The sequence below is a fragment of the Urocitellus parryii genome, chromosome 3 (genome assembly GCF_045843805.1).
Source record: "Urocitellus parryii isolate mUroPar1 chromosome 3, mUroPar1.hap1, whole genome shotgun sequence".
Classification (NCBI taxonomy): Eukaryota; Metazoa; Chordata; class Mammalia; order Rodentia; family Sciuridae; genus Urocitellus; species Urocitellus parryii.
The window spans coordinates 199,886,731-199,900,979 of NC_135533.1; the positions used below are offsets into that span (position 1 = coordinate 199,886,731).

At 38.4% G+C, this 14,249-nt stretch overlaps 1 protein-coding gene across 7 annotated transcripts in view; it reads left to right on the forward strand.

Moving 5' to 3' along the window:
• Positions 1-13,795, forward strand: part of Tcaim (T cell activation inhibitor, mitochondrial) — a 35,038-nt gene extending 21,243 nt beyond the window's left edge. For all 7 annotated transcript variants that reach the window (XM_026408094.2, XM_026408092.2, XM_026408093.2 and 4 more), the window contains 6 exons: positions 3,361-3,483; positions 5,187-5,284; positions 5,545-5,636; positions 8,270-8,502; positions 9,020-9,151; positions 11,789-13,795. In XM_026408094.2, the coding sequence (XP_026263879.1) occupies positions 3,361-3,483; positions 5,187-5,284; positions 5,545-5,636; positions 8,270-8,502; positions 9,020-9,151; positions 11,789-12,029 (919 nt within the window). In that variant the 3' untranslated portion in view covers positions 12,030-13,795. The remainder of the gene's footprint in view (positions 1-3,360; positions 3,484-5,186; positions 5,285-5,544; positions 5,637-8,269; positions 8,503-9,019; positions 9,152-11,788) is intronic.
• The last annotated feature ends 454 nt before the right edge of the window (positions 13,796-14,249 follow it).

A 14,249-nucleotide genomic window follows, 5' to 3' on the forward strand; every position in this document is an offset into this window, starting at 1 on the left:
TCTCCTACTTGGCTTCACCTCCAGAAAGTTCCATTACCTCCTGATAGCACCATAGGCTAGACACCAAGCCTTCAACATGTGAGCAGTTGGGGGCATTCAAGATCCAAAGTACAACACCCATTTTTTTTCCACAGAAAAGTTATTGTTTTCCCCTTTAATTAGGTTTTTTGTTGTTGTTGTTATTGTTTGTTTTTTGAGGAGATACTTAGGACTATGTAAATATCCTTTTATTTATCAGATATTTATTTACCCTCTAACTCTAATTCACTGACGATTCTTGCCTGAATCACATTGCTTTCCTGGTTGCCAAATGTTTCCTTTTAACTGATTCCTGTGTTCCCAGCATTCCTTGAGTACTCCATTTCATTCTAGTTCATCAAGATGTTCCAAGCTCATCTGAACTGTCTCTGCCCCACTGTTTGGTTCAGCCATTTTTCTAAGAAGCTTTGGTTCTTTTTAGTAGGGAGTGTTTATTAGAAACCAGCATCTATGTGCTCCACATACTTAATTGCTATTGATCTTCTGTGGCCAGAGCTAGGAAACACATATCTTCATCTTTGTGAATTAAAATACATATTTATCTCCAAAATAGTTAAAATTTGTTAATAAAAATTGTTAACTAGACCAGTTGATTTTTATATATTAATAGGAAGAATTCTAGAGTCATGAATGCATAATTAAAAGATTATATTTCAATATACTTTTTTTTTTTTTTGGCGGAACTGGGGATGGAACCCAGGGCCTCGTGCATACTAGGTGAGCGCTCTCCCATTGAGCTACACCCCCAGCCCTTCAACCTACATTTTAAGACATTTTGATCCCCAAACCAAACATGGTATGTCATTTGATACTTCATTCATTATGCTTTCTCTTACATGATTTAAAGTAAACTGAATAACATGTATTAATAAGTGAAGGAAGGTTGAAAAATGTAACGTAATACCTAATAATAGTGATATAAGTTAAGATATTTTTATTTAATTTCTTATTTATCACATACCATTCAAAAGTAACAAAATGTTTGCTAATATTCTTAAAGGAATGATCATTGACTGCTGTTCCAAATTCATGAATCAATTTTAAACACCTTTTCCTAGAGGATGAGGTCCCACTTCTTAATCCTGGCATGCAAGAGCCTCTGTGGTCTGCTTCCTCCTGCCCTACCTCTTCAGTCTCATCTCCTGACCTTATGCGGGTGTCATATAATCTGAGCATATTGATTTATCTTATAGGTCCTATGTACTTGCATGATTGGCATGCCCTCCCCTCTTAGTTATCTACCTAGGAAAATCAAGATACATGTCTTAGGTTCCAGATCACACATCACCTGTTCTACAGAACCTTCCAGGGAGAATTAATTGTTGCTTCCTCTCTTCTGATAGTATTCTATTTTCTCCTATTCTGTTTTTATTGTTTCTCTCTATTTTTCCTTATTAGGTATGTCTTCCTTTACAGCAGGGACTTTATTTCTTTTTATCCACAACTCAATGCAATATATATTGAGAATAAATGTTTGAATACATAATGATTTGTTTGATTCTAAACTGAATACTTTTCTAAATGATTTAGATCACAACATCATAAACCTTTAAAGTGACTATGAAGGAAAGTTTAAAGGTTTTTGCCCGTGTTTTTGAGATGGACATGTGAATTCTGCAGCATGATTTTATTATGTGACTTTCACTGACATATTCCACAAGGGTTTCAGGTGCCCCCTTGATGATGAGCTCCATAACATGTCTGTTTGTTCTTTGGATATATTTCCCCCCACTCTTCTGGAGTTTTCTCTTGCACACCTATGCCTAGATCGCAACCCACCACTATATCTAGGACTCTGAAACCTTCCTTCAGCCTGTAGTCACCTTGCCATTCTACCCCCACCCACACATCTGCAACAGCTCTTCAGCCCACAGGGCTCTACCCAGGTCTTTTCATTTCTCCAGACTTCCCTTGGGGAGCCAGAGTCCCTGAGCACCAGCAAAAACATCCATGTCATGATGCTCAGAGCACCCAGTAAGAGACAGTCTCCATTAGGCAGTGCTGCTTTCTGGAAAGCCACATAGCCTCTCTTTCCACTCCTTTCTGAAAGCTGTCCCCTGCTAATCCTTAAAGTATTTTTTTTTATATTTTTTTTCTTATAAGACTATCTAGGGAAATATTCTAAGAAATAAGAATTGGAGAACATCTTTCTACTGAGCCTATTGTATTATATAGCTGATGTAGTTGAAATGAGACTTACACTGGGCATTTAGTTGGATGAAAAGAAATGGAGGTGCAAATGAGCACCAGGTTAGTGAAGAGACCCACCTGGAAGGAGCAGGTATTTTGGGAAACCTTGTGGCCAAAGAACTAAATCTGTAAGGCTGACCAGTGGAAGGATTTGGATAGAGGGATAAGGGAAGATGCACTGAGAACTTGGAGTACTGAAATCCAAGCTTAAAATAAAGGGAGAAATTGAATTCTACAAAGCTACAGTCCACAAACAATTATTTTCAAGTTCCTTCCTCAAGGTGTGGCCACTTCTTAATGTCATTGGTGTCAAACTCTTTGGGTTTGATTTTAACAGCTTATGAGCCCTACTATAATATTGTTTGCTCATGAGCCCTACTATAATATTATTTGCTCACTTGCTGTATAATTATTAGTTCTGCTCTCATGTGTGTGTAGCTGATATAAATGAGGATCTGATATAATACAGTCTCTCTTTTTTTCTTTTTTTTTCTTTTTTTTTATTGTTGGTCGTTCAAAACATTACATAGTTCTTAATACATCATATTTCACAATTTGATTCAAGTGGGTTATGAACTCCCAATTATACCCCATATACAGATTGCTGAATCACATCAGTTACCCTTCCATTGATTGACAAATTGCCTTTCTAGTGTCTGATGTATTCTGCTGTCTGTCCTATTCTCTACTATCCCCCTTCCCCTCCCCTCCCCTCCCCTCCCCTCCCCTTTTCTCTCTCTACCCCTTCTACTGTAAATCATTTCTTCCATTTGTATATAATACAGTCTCTTGAATGCTGCAGCAAACCTAAATGAAAGATTTAGAATTATCTTTACTTTCTTAAAAATTATCCCATCTCCAGAAATCTAGTGACATTTTTGGTGTGAATTAAATTTATTTTTTTATAGTCTATAAAGGAAATTGTCATAACTAGAATGTTACTTGGCAGGTGCTGGCAGTCCTCCAGACAGCCTCTCTTAAAAGTAGATATTTCTTAAGAAGAATGACTTGTTAGAAGTAAAGGTTTGACTGAAAACTCAGTGTAACATTGGAGCTGCTTTAAGATGACACATATGTCTTTTAACATTATAGTTAGCATTGCAAAGTGTATGACTCTTTCTTTCTTTCTAGATCCTGGTTAGATAACAATGGGAAAAGTGCTGTTAAAAAGCTGAAGAATAGTTTGCCCCTTAGAAAAGAACTGGATCGTTTAAAAGAGGAGCTGTCCCATCTCTTACAACTCTCAGATATTAGGTAATAAAAAAGAGAACCTAATTTAGAGGTTAAAATACACACAAATCACCTACTAGTAAGACTTCCCAGCTGCTAAAATTTGCATCTTTAATGATGAGTTTGTGAAAAAAAAAATGCCCTTTTCCATATATGTGTAATATATAATAAATAAATATATATGTATGTAATTTTTATCATGTATAATTGGTATTTGAGACTTTAAAAAATGGGCAAAAGAGGAAGTGATGGGGCTGGGGTTGTGGCTCAGAGGAAGAGCACTTGCCTAGCATGTGTGAGGCACTGGGTTAGATCCTCGGCACCACATAAAAATAAAATAAGGGTATTATATCCACCTACAACTATAAAATAAAAAGAGGAAGTGGATGTTGTATTCTTAATTTCATGTCATATATAGCACAACTATTTAAGTTTTCATAAACTTGGAAATTATATATAGTAGAAATTTATTATGAAACCAGACTTAACATCTCTTAGTAAGGAAGGGTCCAGATGATTTTGTCCTGGGACTTCCATTACTAGAGCCCTGGAAGTGTCACTCACTCTCATGCTCAAACAGTTTATTGTTTTCAACCATCATCTTCAGTATTTTTGTCTTTTATTGAACTCAGTGACTATTTGGGTACCATAATGTCACCTTTTTTTTGTAGCTTATAAGAAAATTCAGAGCAGAGCTGTTAGACTCACAGCATGTGGGGTGTTTGAGTGTGTGCTTATAGCTGCTCTTTTATCAATCCATCCTGATATGAGGATTGTTCTAACTCCATATTCTGTGTGTTAGTTTTCTGTCACCATAACAAACACCTGAGATAAATCAGCTTACAAAGAGAAAAGGGTTGTTTTCACTCAGTTTTGAAGTTTCCAGTCCATGATTGGTTGGTCTGTTGCTTTTTGACCTGTGGCAAAGCAGCACACCATGATGGGGAGTGTATAGCAGAGCAGAAGTTCTTGCTTCATGGCCAAGAAGCAAAAAAAGAAAGGAAGATGCAGGAGCAGGTTCCACTATTCATCTTAGTGGCCTCAGAGACCTGAAGACCTCCCACTTGGCCCCACACCTGCCAGGCATAATACACATGCCTATGATCCTAGCAATTTGGGAGGCTGAGGCAGAAGGATTGCAAGTTCAAGACCAGCTTCAGCAACTTAGTGAGACCCTGTCTCAAAGTAAAATATCAAAAGGACTGGGGATATGGCTCAGTGGTTAAGCACCCCTGGGTTCAATCCCTGGTACAAAAAAAAAAAAAAAAAAAAAAAGATTCTACCACCTCCCAATAGTGCCACAGCTGAGGACTAAGCCTTTAATACATGGGCCTTTTGGGGACATTTAAGTTCAAAACTATAGCAGTCTAGTAACATAGACTTTTTTTTCTTAACTTGCATACATTGAGTACATGCTCTATCACAGAGCTCTGCCCTCAGCCCCACCCTGTTATTTTAATATAGAAACAACATAGTGCATTTGCTTATTTTAAATTTGTGGATACCTGAAAATGGTTGTTATATTTTTACCTTCTGGCAAACAATTCATTTTCTATTTGATTGCTTCTTCAAAGATCATCTCATTTGGAAATGTGAGATCAATTATAACTTTATCCCTACTTCAGAAAGAAATTCATGAGCTTTCTCAGGAATGAGTCATTTGGGGTGAGAGTTTGCTCCCCTCAGGGGTTCCAGCTGCTAATGCACCTGTGTCCCTGTTGGCCTAGGTGGCAGAGGAGCTGGGGCATTGCCCACCGCTGCAGCCAGCTGCATAGTTTAGGCCGCCTAGCTCAGCAGAACTTGGAAACGCTTCAGAAAGCAAAAGGTAAACATTTTCTACTTTCTTTTATAGTATCGCTTAGCTGCTATACACATTTGTAGATTATAGTGGAAACTAAGTGACTTTATCAGAGCTGAATTTTAATATCTGATCCTTTGAATAAAGCAGAGACCTAAAATTTAGTCTTTAGGCTTTTCCTGAATTTTATCCCGAGTTTACAACTAAATTTAAGTAATTATTTGCATAGTGCTAAAAGAATGAAGCATCTCTAGACCATTACCAAAAAGTTTGTGTTTTGTCATCAGGATGTACAGTCATATTTACAGACCGTTCTGGCATGAGTGCAGTGGGCCATGTGATGCTGGGAACCATGGATGTCCATCACCATTGGACAAAAGTAAGAAAGAGCTGAAAAGTAAAAAATCATCACTGGGTTGTCATTCCTGTACTTTCGATTCAAGCAGTACTGTTACATGAATTAACAGAATTTTATTTGTTTTGTCTTTGTTTTTGAAACAGGTTTCATTGTGATGCCCAGGGTGGTCTTGATCTCCTGGGCACAGGTGATCCTCCCACCTTGGTCTCCCAAGTAGCTGGGACTACAGGTGCACACCTCTGCTCTGAACTAACAAAACCTTAAACCATGGCACTAGCTATCTTCCAATGAGATGTTCAGTATTCTGTAGTTCACATACTTAGGAGGATTTTCTGATTTTCAAGGTAGTTTGTGTCTGGTAATAGGAAGTGGTCTTTTCTGAAGCCCAGCCCACAAGCCTACATTCTGTTGTTTTATTTTGTTTGTTTTTAACAGATTTATTGAGGTATAACTGACATTCAATAAATTACACATTTAAAGTATATAAGTGGGGCTGGGGTTGTAGCTCAGCGGTAGAGTGCTCGCCTTGCATGCACGAGAACCTGGGTTCAATCCTCAGCACCACATAAAAATAAATAAGTGAAATAAAGGTATTGTGTCCAACTACAACTAAAAATAAATATTAAAAATAAAAAATAAAAAAAATAAAGTATATAAGTGGGCAAGTATGACAGGTATATATGAGACCAACACCACAAACAAGATGGCCAATGCATCCATTACCTGCAAAGGATGTTCGTGGCCCTCTATAAACCCTCCCCTCCATCCCACCACTCCCTCCCCATTCAACCATTGAGCTGCCTTCTCTCTTAGAGTTTATACAAGTGTAGAGTACTTTTTTCTCTGGTTTCCTTTGCTTACTTATTTTGAGATTCTTCCCATATTGTCACAAATATTTAGAGCTACTCTTTTTCATTTCTGTGTACTGTGCCATACTGTAACTGTATCACTATTTGTGAATCCATTCACCTGTTGCTGGACTTTGGGTTTGGTCTGTTTGGGATTTTACAAATAAAGCTATTATAAGCATAGTGTACAAATATGAGGATATATATATTTTTTTCTCTTGGGTAAATACCTAGAATGGAATGGCTGGATCATCTCATTAAGTACTTTAATTTTTTAAGAAAATGCCTAAAGATATTCATCTTTTTCATTTTATTTTAAATTTTGAATTTAAATATTCTAATGGAATGTGATTCTACTTATGAATTTGATTTGCCTTTCTCTAATGACAAGTGATGGTGAGCATTTTTCATATGTTTATTTGCCATCTGCATGTTTTTTGCCCAAGCAGCTGTTCAAACTACGTATCTGATAAAACTTTGTATCTAAAATACATAAAGAACTTTCAACACCCAGCAGTAAAAACAAGAAACAGCTTGTTTTTAACTAAAGAAATGAAAAGACCAAAGAGGATATACAGATGACAAGCACATAAGAAGATGTTCATTGTTAGCCATTAGGGAAATGCCATCAAAACTTACAATGATGGGGGGCTAGGGTTGTGGCTCAGTGGTAGAGCACTCACCTAGCATGAATGAGGCACTGGGTTCCATCCTCAGCACCACATAAAAATAAAGGTATTGTGTCCTCCTGCAACTTAAAAAATATATACATTAAAATATATATATATATATATATATATATATATGTATGTTTAAAAAAACTTACAGTGAGGATGAGGATGAGGATGAGGATGCAGTGCTAGAGCACTTGCCAGCATGTGGGAGGGCTTGGGTTCAGTCCCCAGCACCACAAAAAAAAAAAAAAAAAACTGCAATAGATATCACTGCACACTAGAGTGGCCAAAATGAAAAATAGCATCACCACCAAATGTTAGTGAAGATGGAGAAACCTGGATCATTTAGCCCTGCTGTTGGGAATGCAAAATGATGCAGGCAGTCTGGGAAAAGGACATGGCATTTTCTTATGAAAGTAAATGTGCTCAGCATTTGACCTGGTAATTATACTCTTGGGCAATTATATGAGAGAAAGGAAAAACTATGTTCACAGAAAAACCACATTCATCCACTTTTCCTAAATCCGATTTACCTTTTAAGATTGGTCAAATTAGACTTCCTTGGAAACCATTGCTTGAATGCCTATCAACATGCCCTGATGTGGCACTTAGTTCACTAAATTTGAATCTTTTGTTTCCTTGCACCCCAATTTTGAGGCCCTGGCAAAGGAGCAAGCTCATAATCATATGCTGAAAGTGCCCATTCCACTACTTAACACAGTAGATGTCCAATAATATTTATTGCTTTTAATTTAATTTAGTTAAGAGTAAATTTTAAAGAAAGAGATGTGGAGTTGAAATACATACATATACTTTATTTCTAAAAGTCTTCTTTAGTCACCTAAACTAGTTTAAGATTCCTACCAAGAATGTTTTTATTTGGAACTTATTTCTTTTATTTTTTTTCCTGCATTCTCTTCAACTCCGATCTAAAATCTCTAGACTTACTTACTTGTTTTTAATATAAATATTTCCAGAATTCCGTTAATTTTTTTTCTTCTACTTGACTTTTCTTTTTTAGAAAAATAATTTTCTTCTTAAACATTCTCAATGCCATTTTTTGGGATGCTGAGGTCGAGTTATTATGGTAACATAAAACTAAATATATCTTTCCTTTTCCTTAATCCTATAGCTTTTTGAAAGGTTGCCAAGTTATTTTGACCTACAGAGGAAGCTGATGCTTTTAGAAGATCAAATCAGCTGTCTGCTAGGTGGCATACAGGTCATTTATATCGAAGAATTACAGCCAGTGTTGACACTTGAAGAATATTACTCCCTTCTCAACGTGTTCTATAGTAGACTGTTGAAAAGCCGAGCACCTTTCCACCCTCGGAGTCTCCGTGGCTTGCAAATGATCCTGAACAGGTAAATTCTTGAACTAGGCCAAATGATTGATTTCTTTTTAGGTGGATTGTGTATATAAAGACTTTAGATTATTTTGTATTTCAGAGTGTGGATCTTAGTAATTAAAGAAAAGAATGTCACTACTATCTTAGCAACCCTCTTCTGCACACGACACAAGCCAACATGAGAGTATTGAAGTATTTGGATCTCTAGGACATTCTTTGAATATATTGCCTCATGCTGGGGACAGTCAAACTTCATAGGATTAAATCAGTAACCCACACTGCACATGTGCTCTGCCTGCCCTGCATTGTATACTTAAATGCATTCTTTCTCCATCTCGCACTCTCACCATGAGGCAGTTGCTACTGCTGTTTTACAGAGGACAGACCCAGGGCTCAGTAGTACATGATTAGTCATTGGAGGTTTAAGTCAGTGTTTTTTGTTTTTAAGGTGGATTTTCTTGATGATTCCTTTTCAGTTCTTGGCAGGGGGTGGAAGAGTCTGTGATTTTCCCTATATATATGTTTCATTGCAGTGACAGATATGCTCCAAGTTTGCATGAACTCGGCCATTTTAACATCCCAGTACTCTGTGATCCAGCAAATCTCCAGTGGTTTATTCACACCAGAGTGCAGCAGGCAAGAGAGAACATGAAAAGAAAGGAGGAGTAAGTACTACTAGCTGTCTGTGAAGTCATGGAGTTCCATCTAACTTTTAAAGAATCAGATGTTTGGAATTCACAAATATGGAGCATTAGAACTGTACTAAGGGCCTGGGCTCAGTAGTAGAGCACTTGCCTAGTGTGTGTGAGGCCCTGTGTTCAATCCCCAACACTGAAAAAAAAAAAAAAAAAAAAACAGAATTGAACATCAGAAATTAACCAATCTGTGGGTATTCCATATTTTTTATTCCACGCACACCTGCAAGAGATTGGATGTGGACTGTTTTATAAGCATAGTAACCTATATTATATAATACATTTTGAGAAGTAGGGTTACACCTGTAATCCCAGTGGCTCATGAGGGTGAGGCAGGAAGATCAAAAGTACAAGACCCTATCTCAAAATAATTTTTTTTAAAAAAAGGGCTGAGGATATAGCTCAGTGGTAAAGCACCCCTAGGTTCAATCCCCAGTGCCAAAAAAAAAAAAAAAATTAAAGCCAGCAACAGAATAACAAGAATATCAAATAGAGATTCTACAGAGGGAAAAGGTAGCAACAAAGGGAGAAAGTAGCCATTACTTAACAGGAATCTTTATTGTTCAAAATTTTTGAAACTACCTGATATAAAGAGAACTTTATGTGCATTTTAGTTACAGTCAGAAGAAATTTTACAATAAAAATTGTTCTAGTTCATAAGCAGGCCTTTTTCTATAGCCAGGAGTTTCCTAATTGAGTGGTAAGATATTGCCCAGTAATGTGTTATGTGTCTGCTGTGAAGAAAGGAGGGTCTGAAGTTCAAAAGACAATTGTTGTAAAGTGCTCCCCGAGGAAGTTTGCCAAGTATTTTGTTCATACAATCATTCAGCCATCATTTATTGTGACTGTTGTGTGCCTGGAACTGACAGGTGCCATGGTCAGATGAAGACCTGTCCTTTGTCCTCCCAGAATTCATTTTCTGCGGGAGATTTAACAGCTGAAATATGGCAGTGGGAGCCAGACCACAGGGTTGAGCTGAGCAGGAAGAGCCAAAGCTAAGGCTCTAGCAGATGAGGATAAAGGGAAGTCCAGGGCAGAGAGCAGGCAGGAGACTGAGGAGGCCAACTGTGCACATGTTTGGGAGGGGCGGCTCCAGGAGAGACCAGGAGGACAGAGATGTGGAGCCTGGCAGGGAGAGGAGCAGGGTGGTTAGCTGACGGTGCAGGGGGGGGGGGGAGCGGGCTCCACACGATGCCTCTGTCCAAAGCTAGGCTCATGAGATGAAGAGAAAGGATGGCAGCTAAGAACATGAAACTGTCCCTTTAACAGGAGATAAGGGACTCATTTTATGAATAAAATAAATGAAGAAACTGCATCTCTGTTTTGTTTGTGGGATTGGTGACAACTCACTCAGATCTTACATGAAAATCCTGCTTCCCGAGTGGTGTCGAGCATTTGTGTTTGTGGTACTGCTCTGCTGAACTGTCCCTCTACTCAAACGCTGGGAAGCAGTTCTAGCCAGCCTTCCCCAACCACCCATCTTTGTGTTTGCTCCTGAACTGCCAGTTGCTCAGGCAAATGAAAGCCCGGGAGTCCTTGAGATTCCTCCCCATCCCCAACTTCCCAGCCCACTTCAGAGTATATCCGGATTCCTACCAAGTCTCACTCCTTCATCCCACACCTGGACCAGAGCTGCATTATTGTGTGGTGACCTCCTACCCAGTCATCAAGCTTCCACATTCTCCTCCCCCACCCCAGTCCATTCTTATCCTCTAAGTGAACCTGGGGAAGGGTCCTCCTGGGCTGGTGCCTGCAGCCAAGCCCAGCTTCTAGGACTCTGCCTCACTAATTTCTCATCAGCCCTAGCCTCATTAGCCCTGTCTTCTTCCCTCGCCTTCCCTGGCTCCCCAGGCGCTTCCCTCCCTGGCCCTTGGCCATTCCCAGGAGTCTTCGCCTCCCTCTGCCCCTGCTCACATTCACTTTCTTGGGAGGCCTTTCCTAAGGTCTGCCATACCTTGTCAGATGGGCTTCCCAAGTGACACATGTATCAGTCTAGGTATAGTCTGAATGGTGTAGCAAGGTGGAGGTCTCAGCCCCCCAGCGTAGGGCGTGCCCCACATGAGCACCAGGTCCCTACGTGGGAAAGGACGCCAGTTCTGCTCTGGAGTTGTTTCCTTCCTAGGCTTTACCTGAAGCCCCGACAGAGCCAGAAGGGGGATGGTACAACCTCAGACAAATGGGAGGGAACCAAAAGGGCTGAAGGAGGTGGGAGGAGAATGAAGAGCGCCTGTTCTTGGACTATTAATTTTGTTGTGAGCTGGCCAGTGGCTCCTAAAGTCAGGGATTTTATATTCTTCACTTTCTACTTTCTTCAGTCACTAGCAGCCGCTAGGTGAGGAAGAATAAGACCTCTTTAAATTATGCATTAATTTTACCCCATTACTGCTAAAAAGATGAAACAAATATTTTGAGAGATACCTGTGGAAATAATGAGTGCTACATGATAACTGTTGTCATATCTTCTAAACATATAATTTGACATTTATGGATGTCATTTTCAGTGTTGAGTAGAAAGTTACAGCCCCAATATATAAGAAAATATTTACATTTTGTTCTTTTATGTAGTTATAACTTATGGCCTTATTACTTTTATTTTCAATATAATAGGTTAAAGGTTATTGAAAATGAATTGATACAGGCTTCAACAAAGAAATTTTCTCTGGAGAAGTTATATAAGGAGCCCAGCATTTCTAGTATACAAATGGTGGATTGTTGTAAGAGACTTCTAGAACAGTCACTGCCTTATCTACATGGGATGCACCTCTGCGTTTCACATTTTTACTCTGTTATGCAAGATGGAGACCTTTGTATTCCTTGGAATTGGAAGAATGGAGAAGCCATAAAGTAACAGCAATATTTTTTTAAAGAGATAAGAAACTGTTAAACTTAATTTAAATCCACAGTTTGCTATGACACTATCACTTATGTATTACAAGAACAAAGTTCCTAACTGCTGCTTTAAAAGTACACTTTTAAAAATTAATTTCTTCAGGGCTGGGGTTGTGGCTCAGTGGTAGCGTGCTCACCTAGCATGCATGAGGCACTAGGTTCGATCCTCAGCACCACATAAAAATGAAGACGATAAAGTCCATTAACAACTAAAAAATTTTTTTTAATTTTTTTAATTAATTTCTTCAAGGAAACCTGTTTTAAAAAGATTTTGTCCCCCATTCTATAATGTTGATTGACAAGACTACGTAAAATGATATTAGAGTGAAAGAAAATATTTTTAGTGATATATAATGAAGGATTCTCTGAGTCATATATTTTTATATGAGTGAATGTTGGTTTGGGGCTGAACAAGTATGTATGTAAGTATAAACAGGTCTCATACCCAGTACATCTCTGAAGTATTGAAACCATTACATTAGCCCAACACTCATCCTCATAGTTCATCTCATGGATATATATACACACGTATTTTCCAGTAACAGCCGGTTGCTATCCAAAATAGATGACTGGTAGGTAGCAAAAATTGGATAACCAAATTTTGCCTAAGATAAAGAATAGAAGGGAAAAAAACAAATATATAGTATTGACATTGTTCTTAAGAGTCTGATATCAGTTTATTAAAAATCTTCATTGACAGAGTTTAGTTGTAACCTATAATTTATCCTACTCATTAAAATTCATAAACATTGGAGCTGGGATTATATAGCTCAGCAAGAGAGAATGTGCTTAGCAAATGCATGAGTCCCTAGGTCCAATCCCCAGAGAAAATGAAATGAATAAAATATTGTAACTCTTGGTAACATGAAACCAAAAAACAGATATTTTAGAATGATTTAATAAGGTTCTAACTAGATTTCATGGGCAAAGACTATCCAGGAAAATCCTTGCCAGCTTCCCAGAGGGTTCAAGGAAGCAGTGTCAAGTATAAAGTAGTTCAGACCTTCCAGGTTTTCTCTCAACCCCACCTTCCTGTTCCTGCAGGTGTTGGAAATCCCCTCTTTAGCTCTGACTGGGTTAAAGCCTCTCTGAGTCACCTCTCATTCTTAGAAATATAGCTTAATCCCAAAGAGGTATGGGTTTTGGTGTCTATAGCAAAGAGACCAGTTCTAGATTCTGTACCCCTCTCTCTGCAGATTTCTCCTGAGATTCCTTAACCAGATCCAAAACCTCTCAGCTCATTTCTCAAGAGAACAAGGTGAATCCTGGTTTGGGATTTATGACCATTTTTATGACTCTTGCTGCTGTAGAAATCAGAAAGGAATTATTTTCCATCGTGCATTAAAACAAAAAGATGTTAAAATCAGTTCTTAAGTATGTTTTAAATTTACATAAAACATCAAATATGGAAGCAGCTTCACATTGCAAATATGTGTTCAAAAGAAGTGTTGTTTTGTAATTACTCATTTGTGCATATCATCCCTTTTAACTTGTGCCTAACAACTTATATTCAGATTTTGTTTTCTAGTAAAATAAGTGGTGTTGCCTGTAAACATTTTCCAGAGCCAAATAATGGGAGTGAAAAATTCCTCAAAGATTATATAAGATTTATTGGAAAATTAGGTTTCATTTGTACCATTGCTAAAATTAACTAATATAGAATCTTCAATACTAATGTTTTGAATTGGATTTTGTCTCAGAACTCATTATTACATAATAAACAATACCGACATCAACCAGAGAGCTGATTTTTCAATTACTAGTAGTTTCAATAATGTCCAATTAGTAGTTTTACAACTTTGGCAGTGTAAGAAATTACAAGAAATTGGTGACCTAACACAAAAGGGAAAACTGTCTGACCACTGAGAAGGGGCACCCAGCCTCTGTTTTTATAAAGCCTCGAGGGAGAAATGGTCTCCAGCGGGACCTCACTCCAGATCACAGCTCAGGCTGTCCTGAGGGAGAGCTGGGTCCTGCCCTCCAGGGGAGCTGCACCCTCTGGCCTGCTGCCCAAACAGCATCTCCAGGAATCTTCCTCCTCCTCCTCCCTCTGACAAATGCCGCTACCTCCAGGCAGCCTCCTTGAGCTACTAAGAGGGTGGCAGGCTTTGTTGAGTGGACAGGTAGGATAAGAAGTTTCAGGGCCAGCTCACCTTTGAAATTTCTACAGATTAGTGTC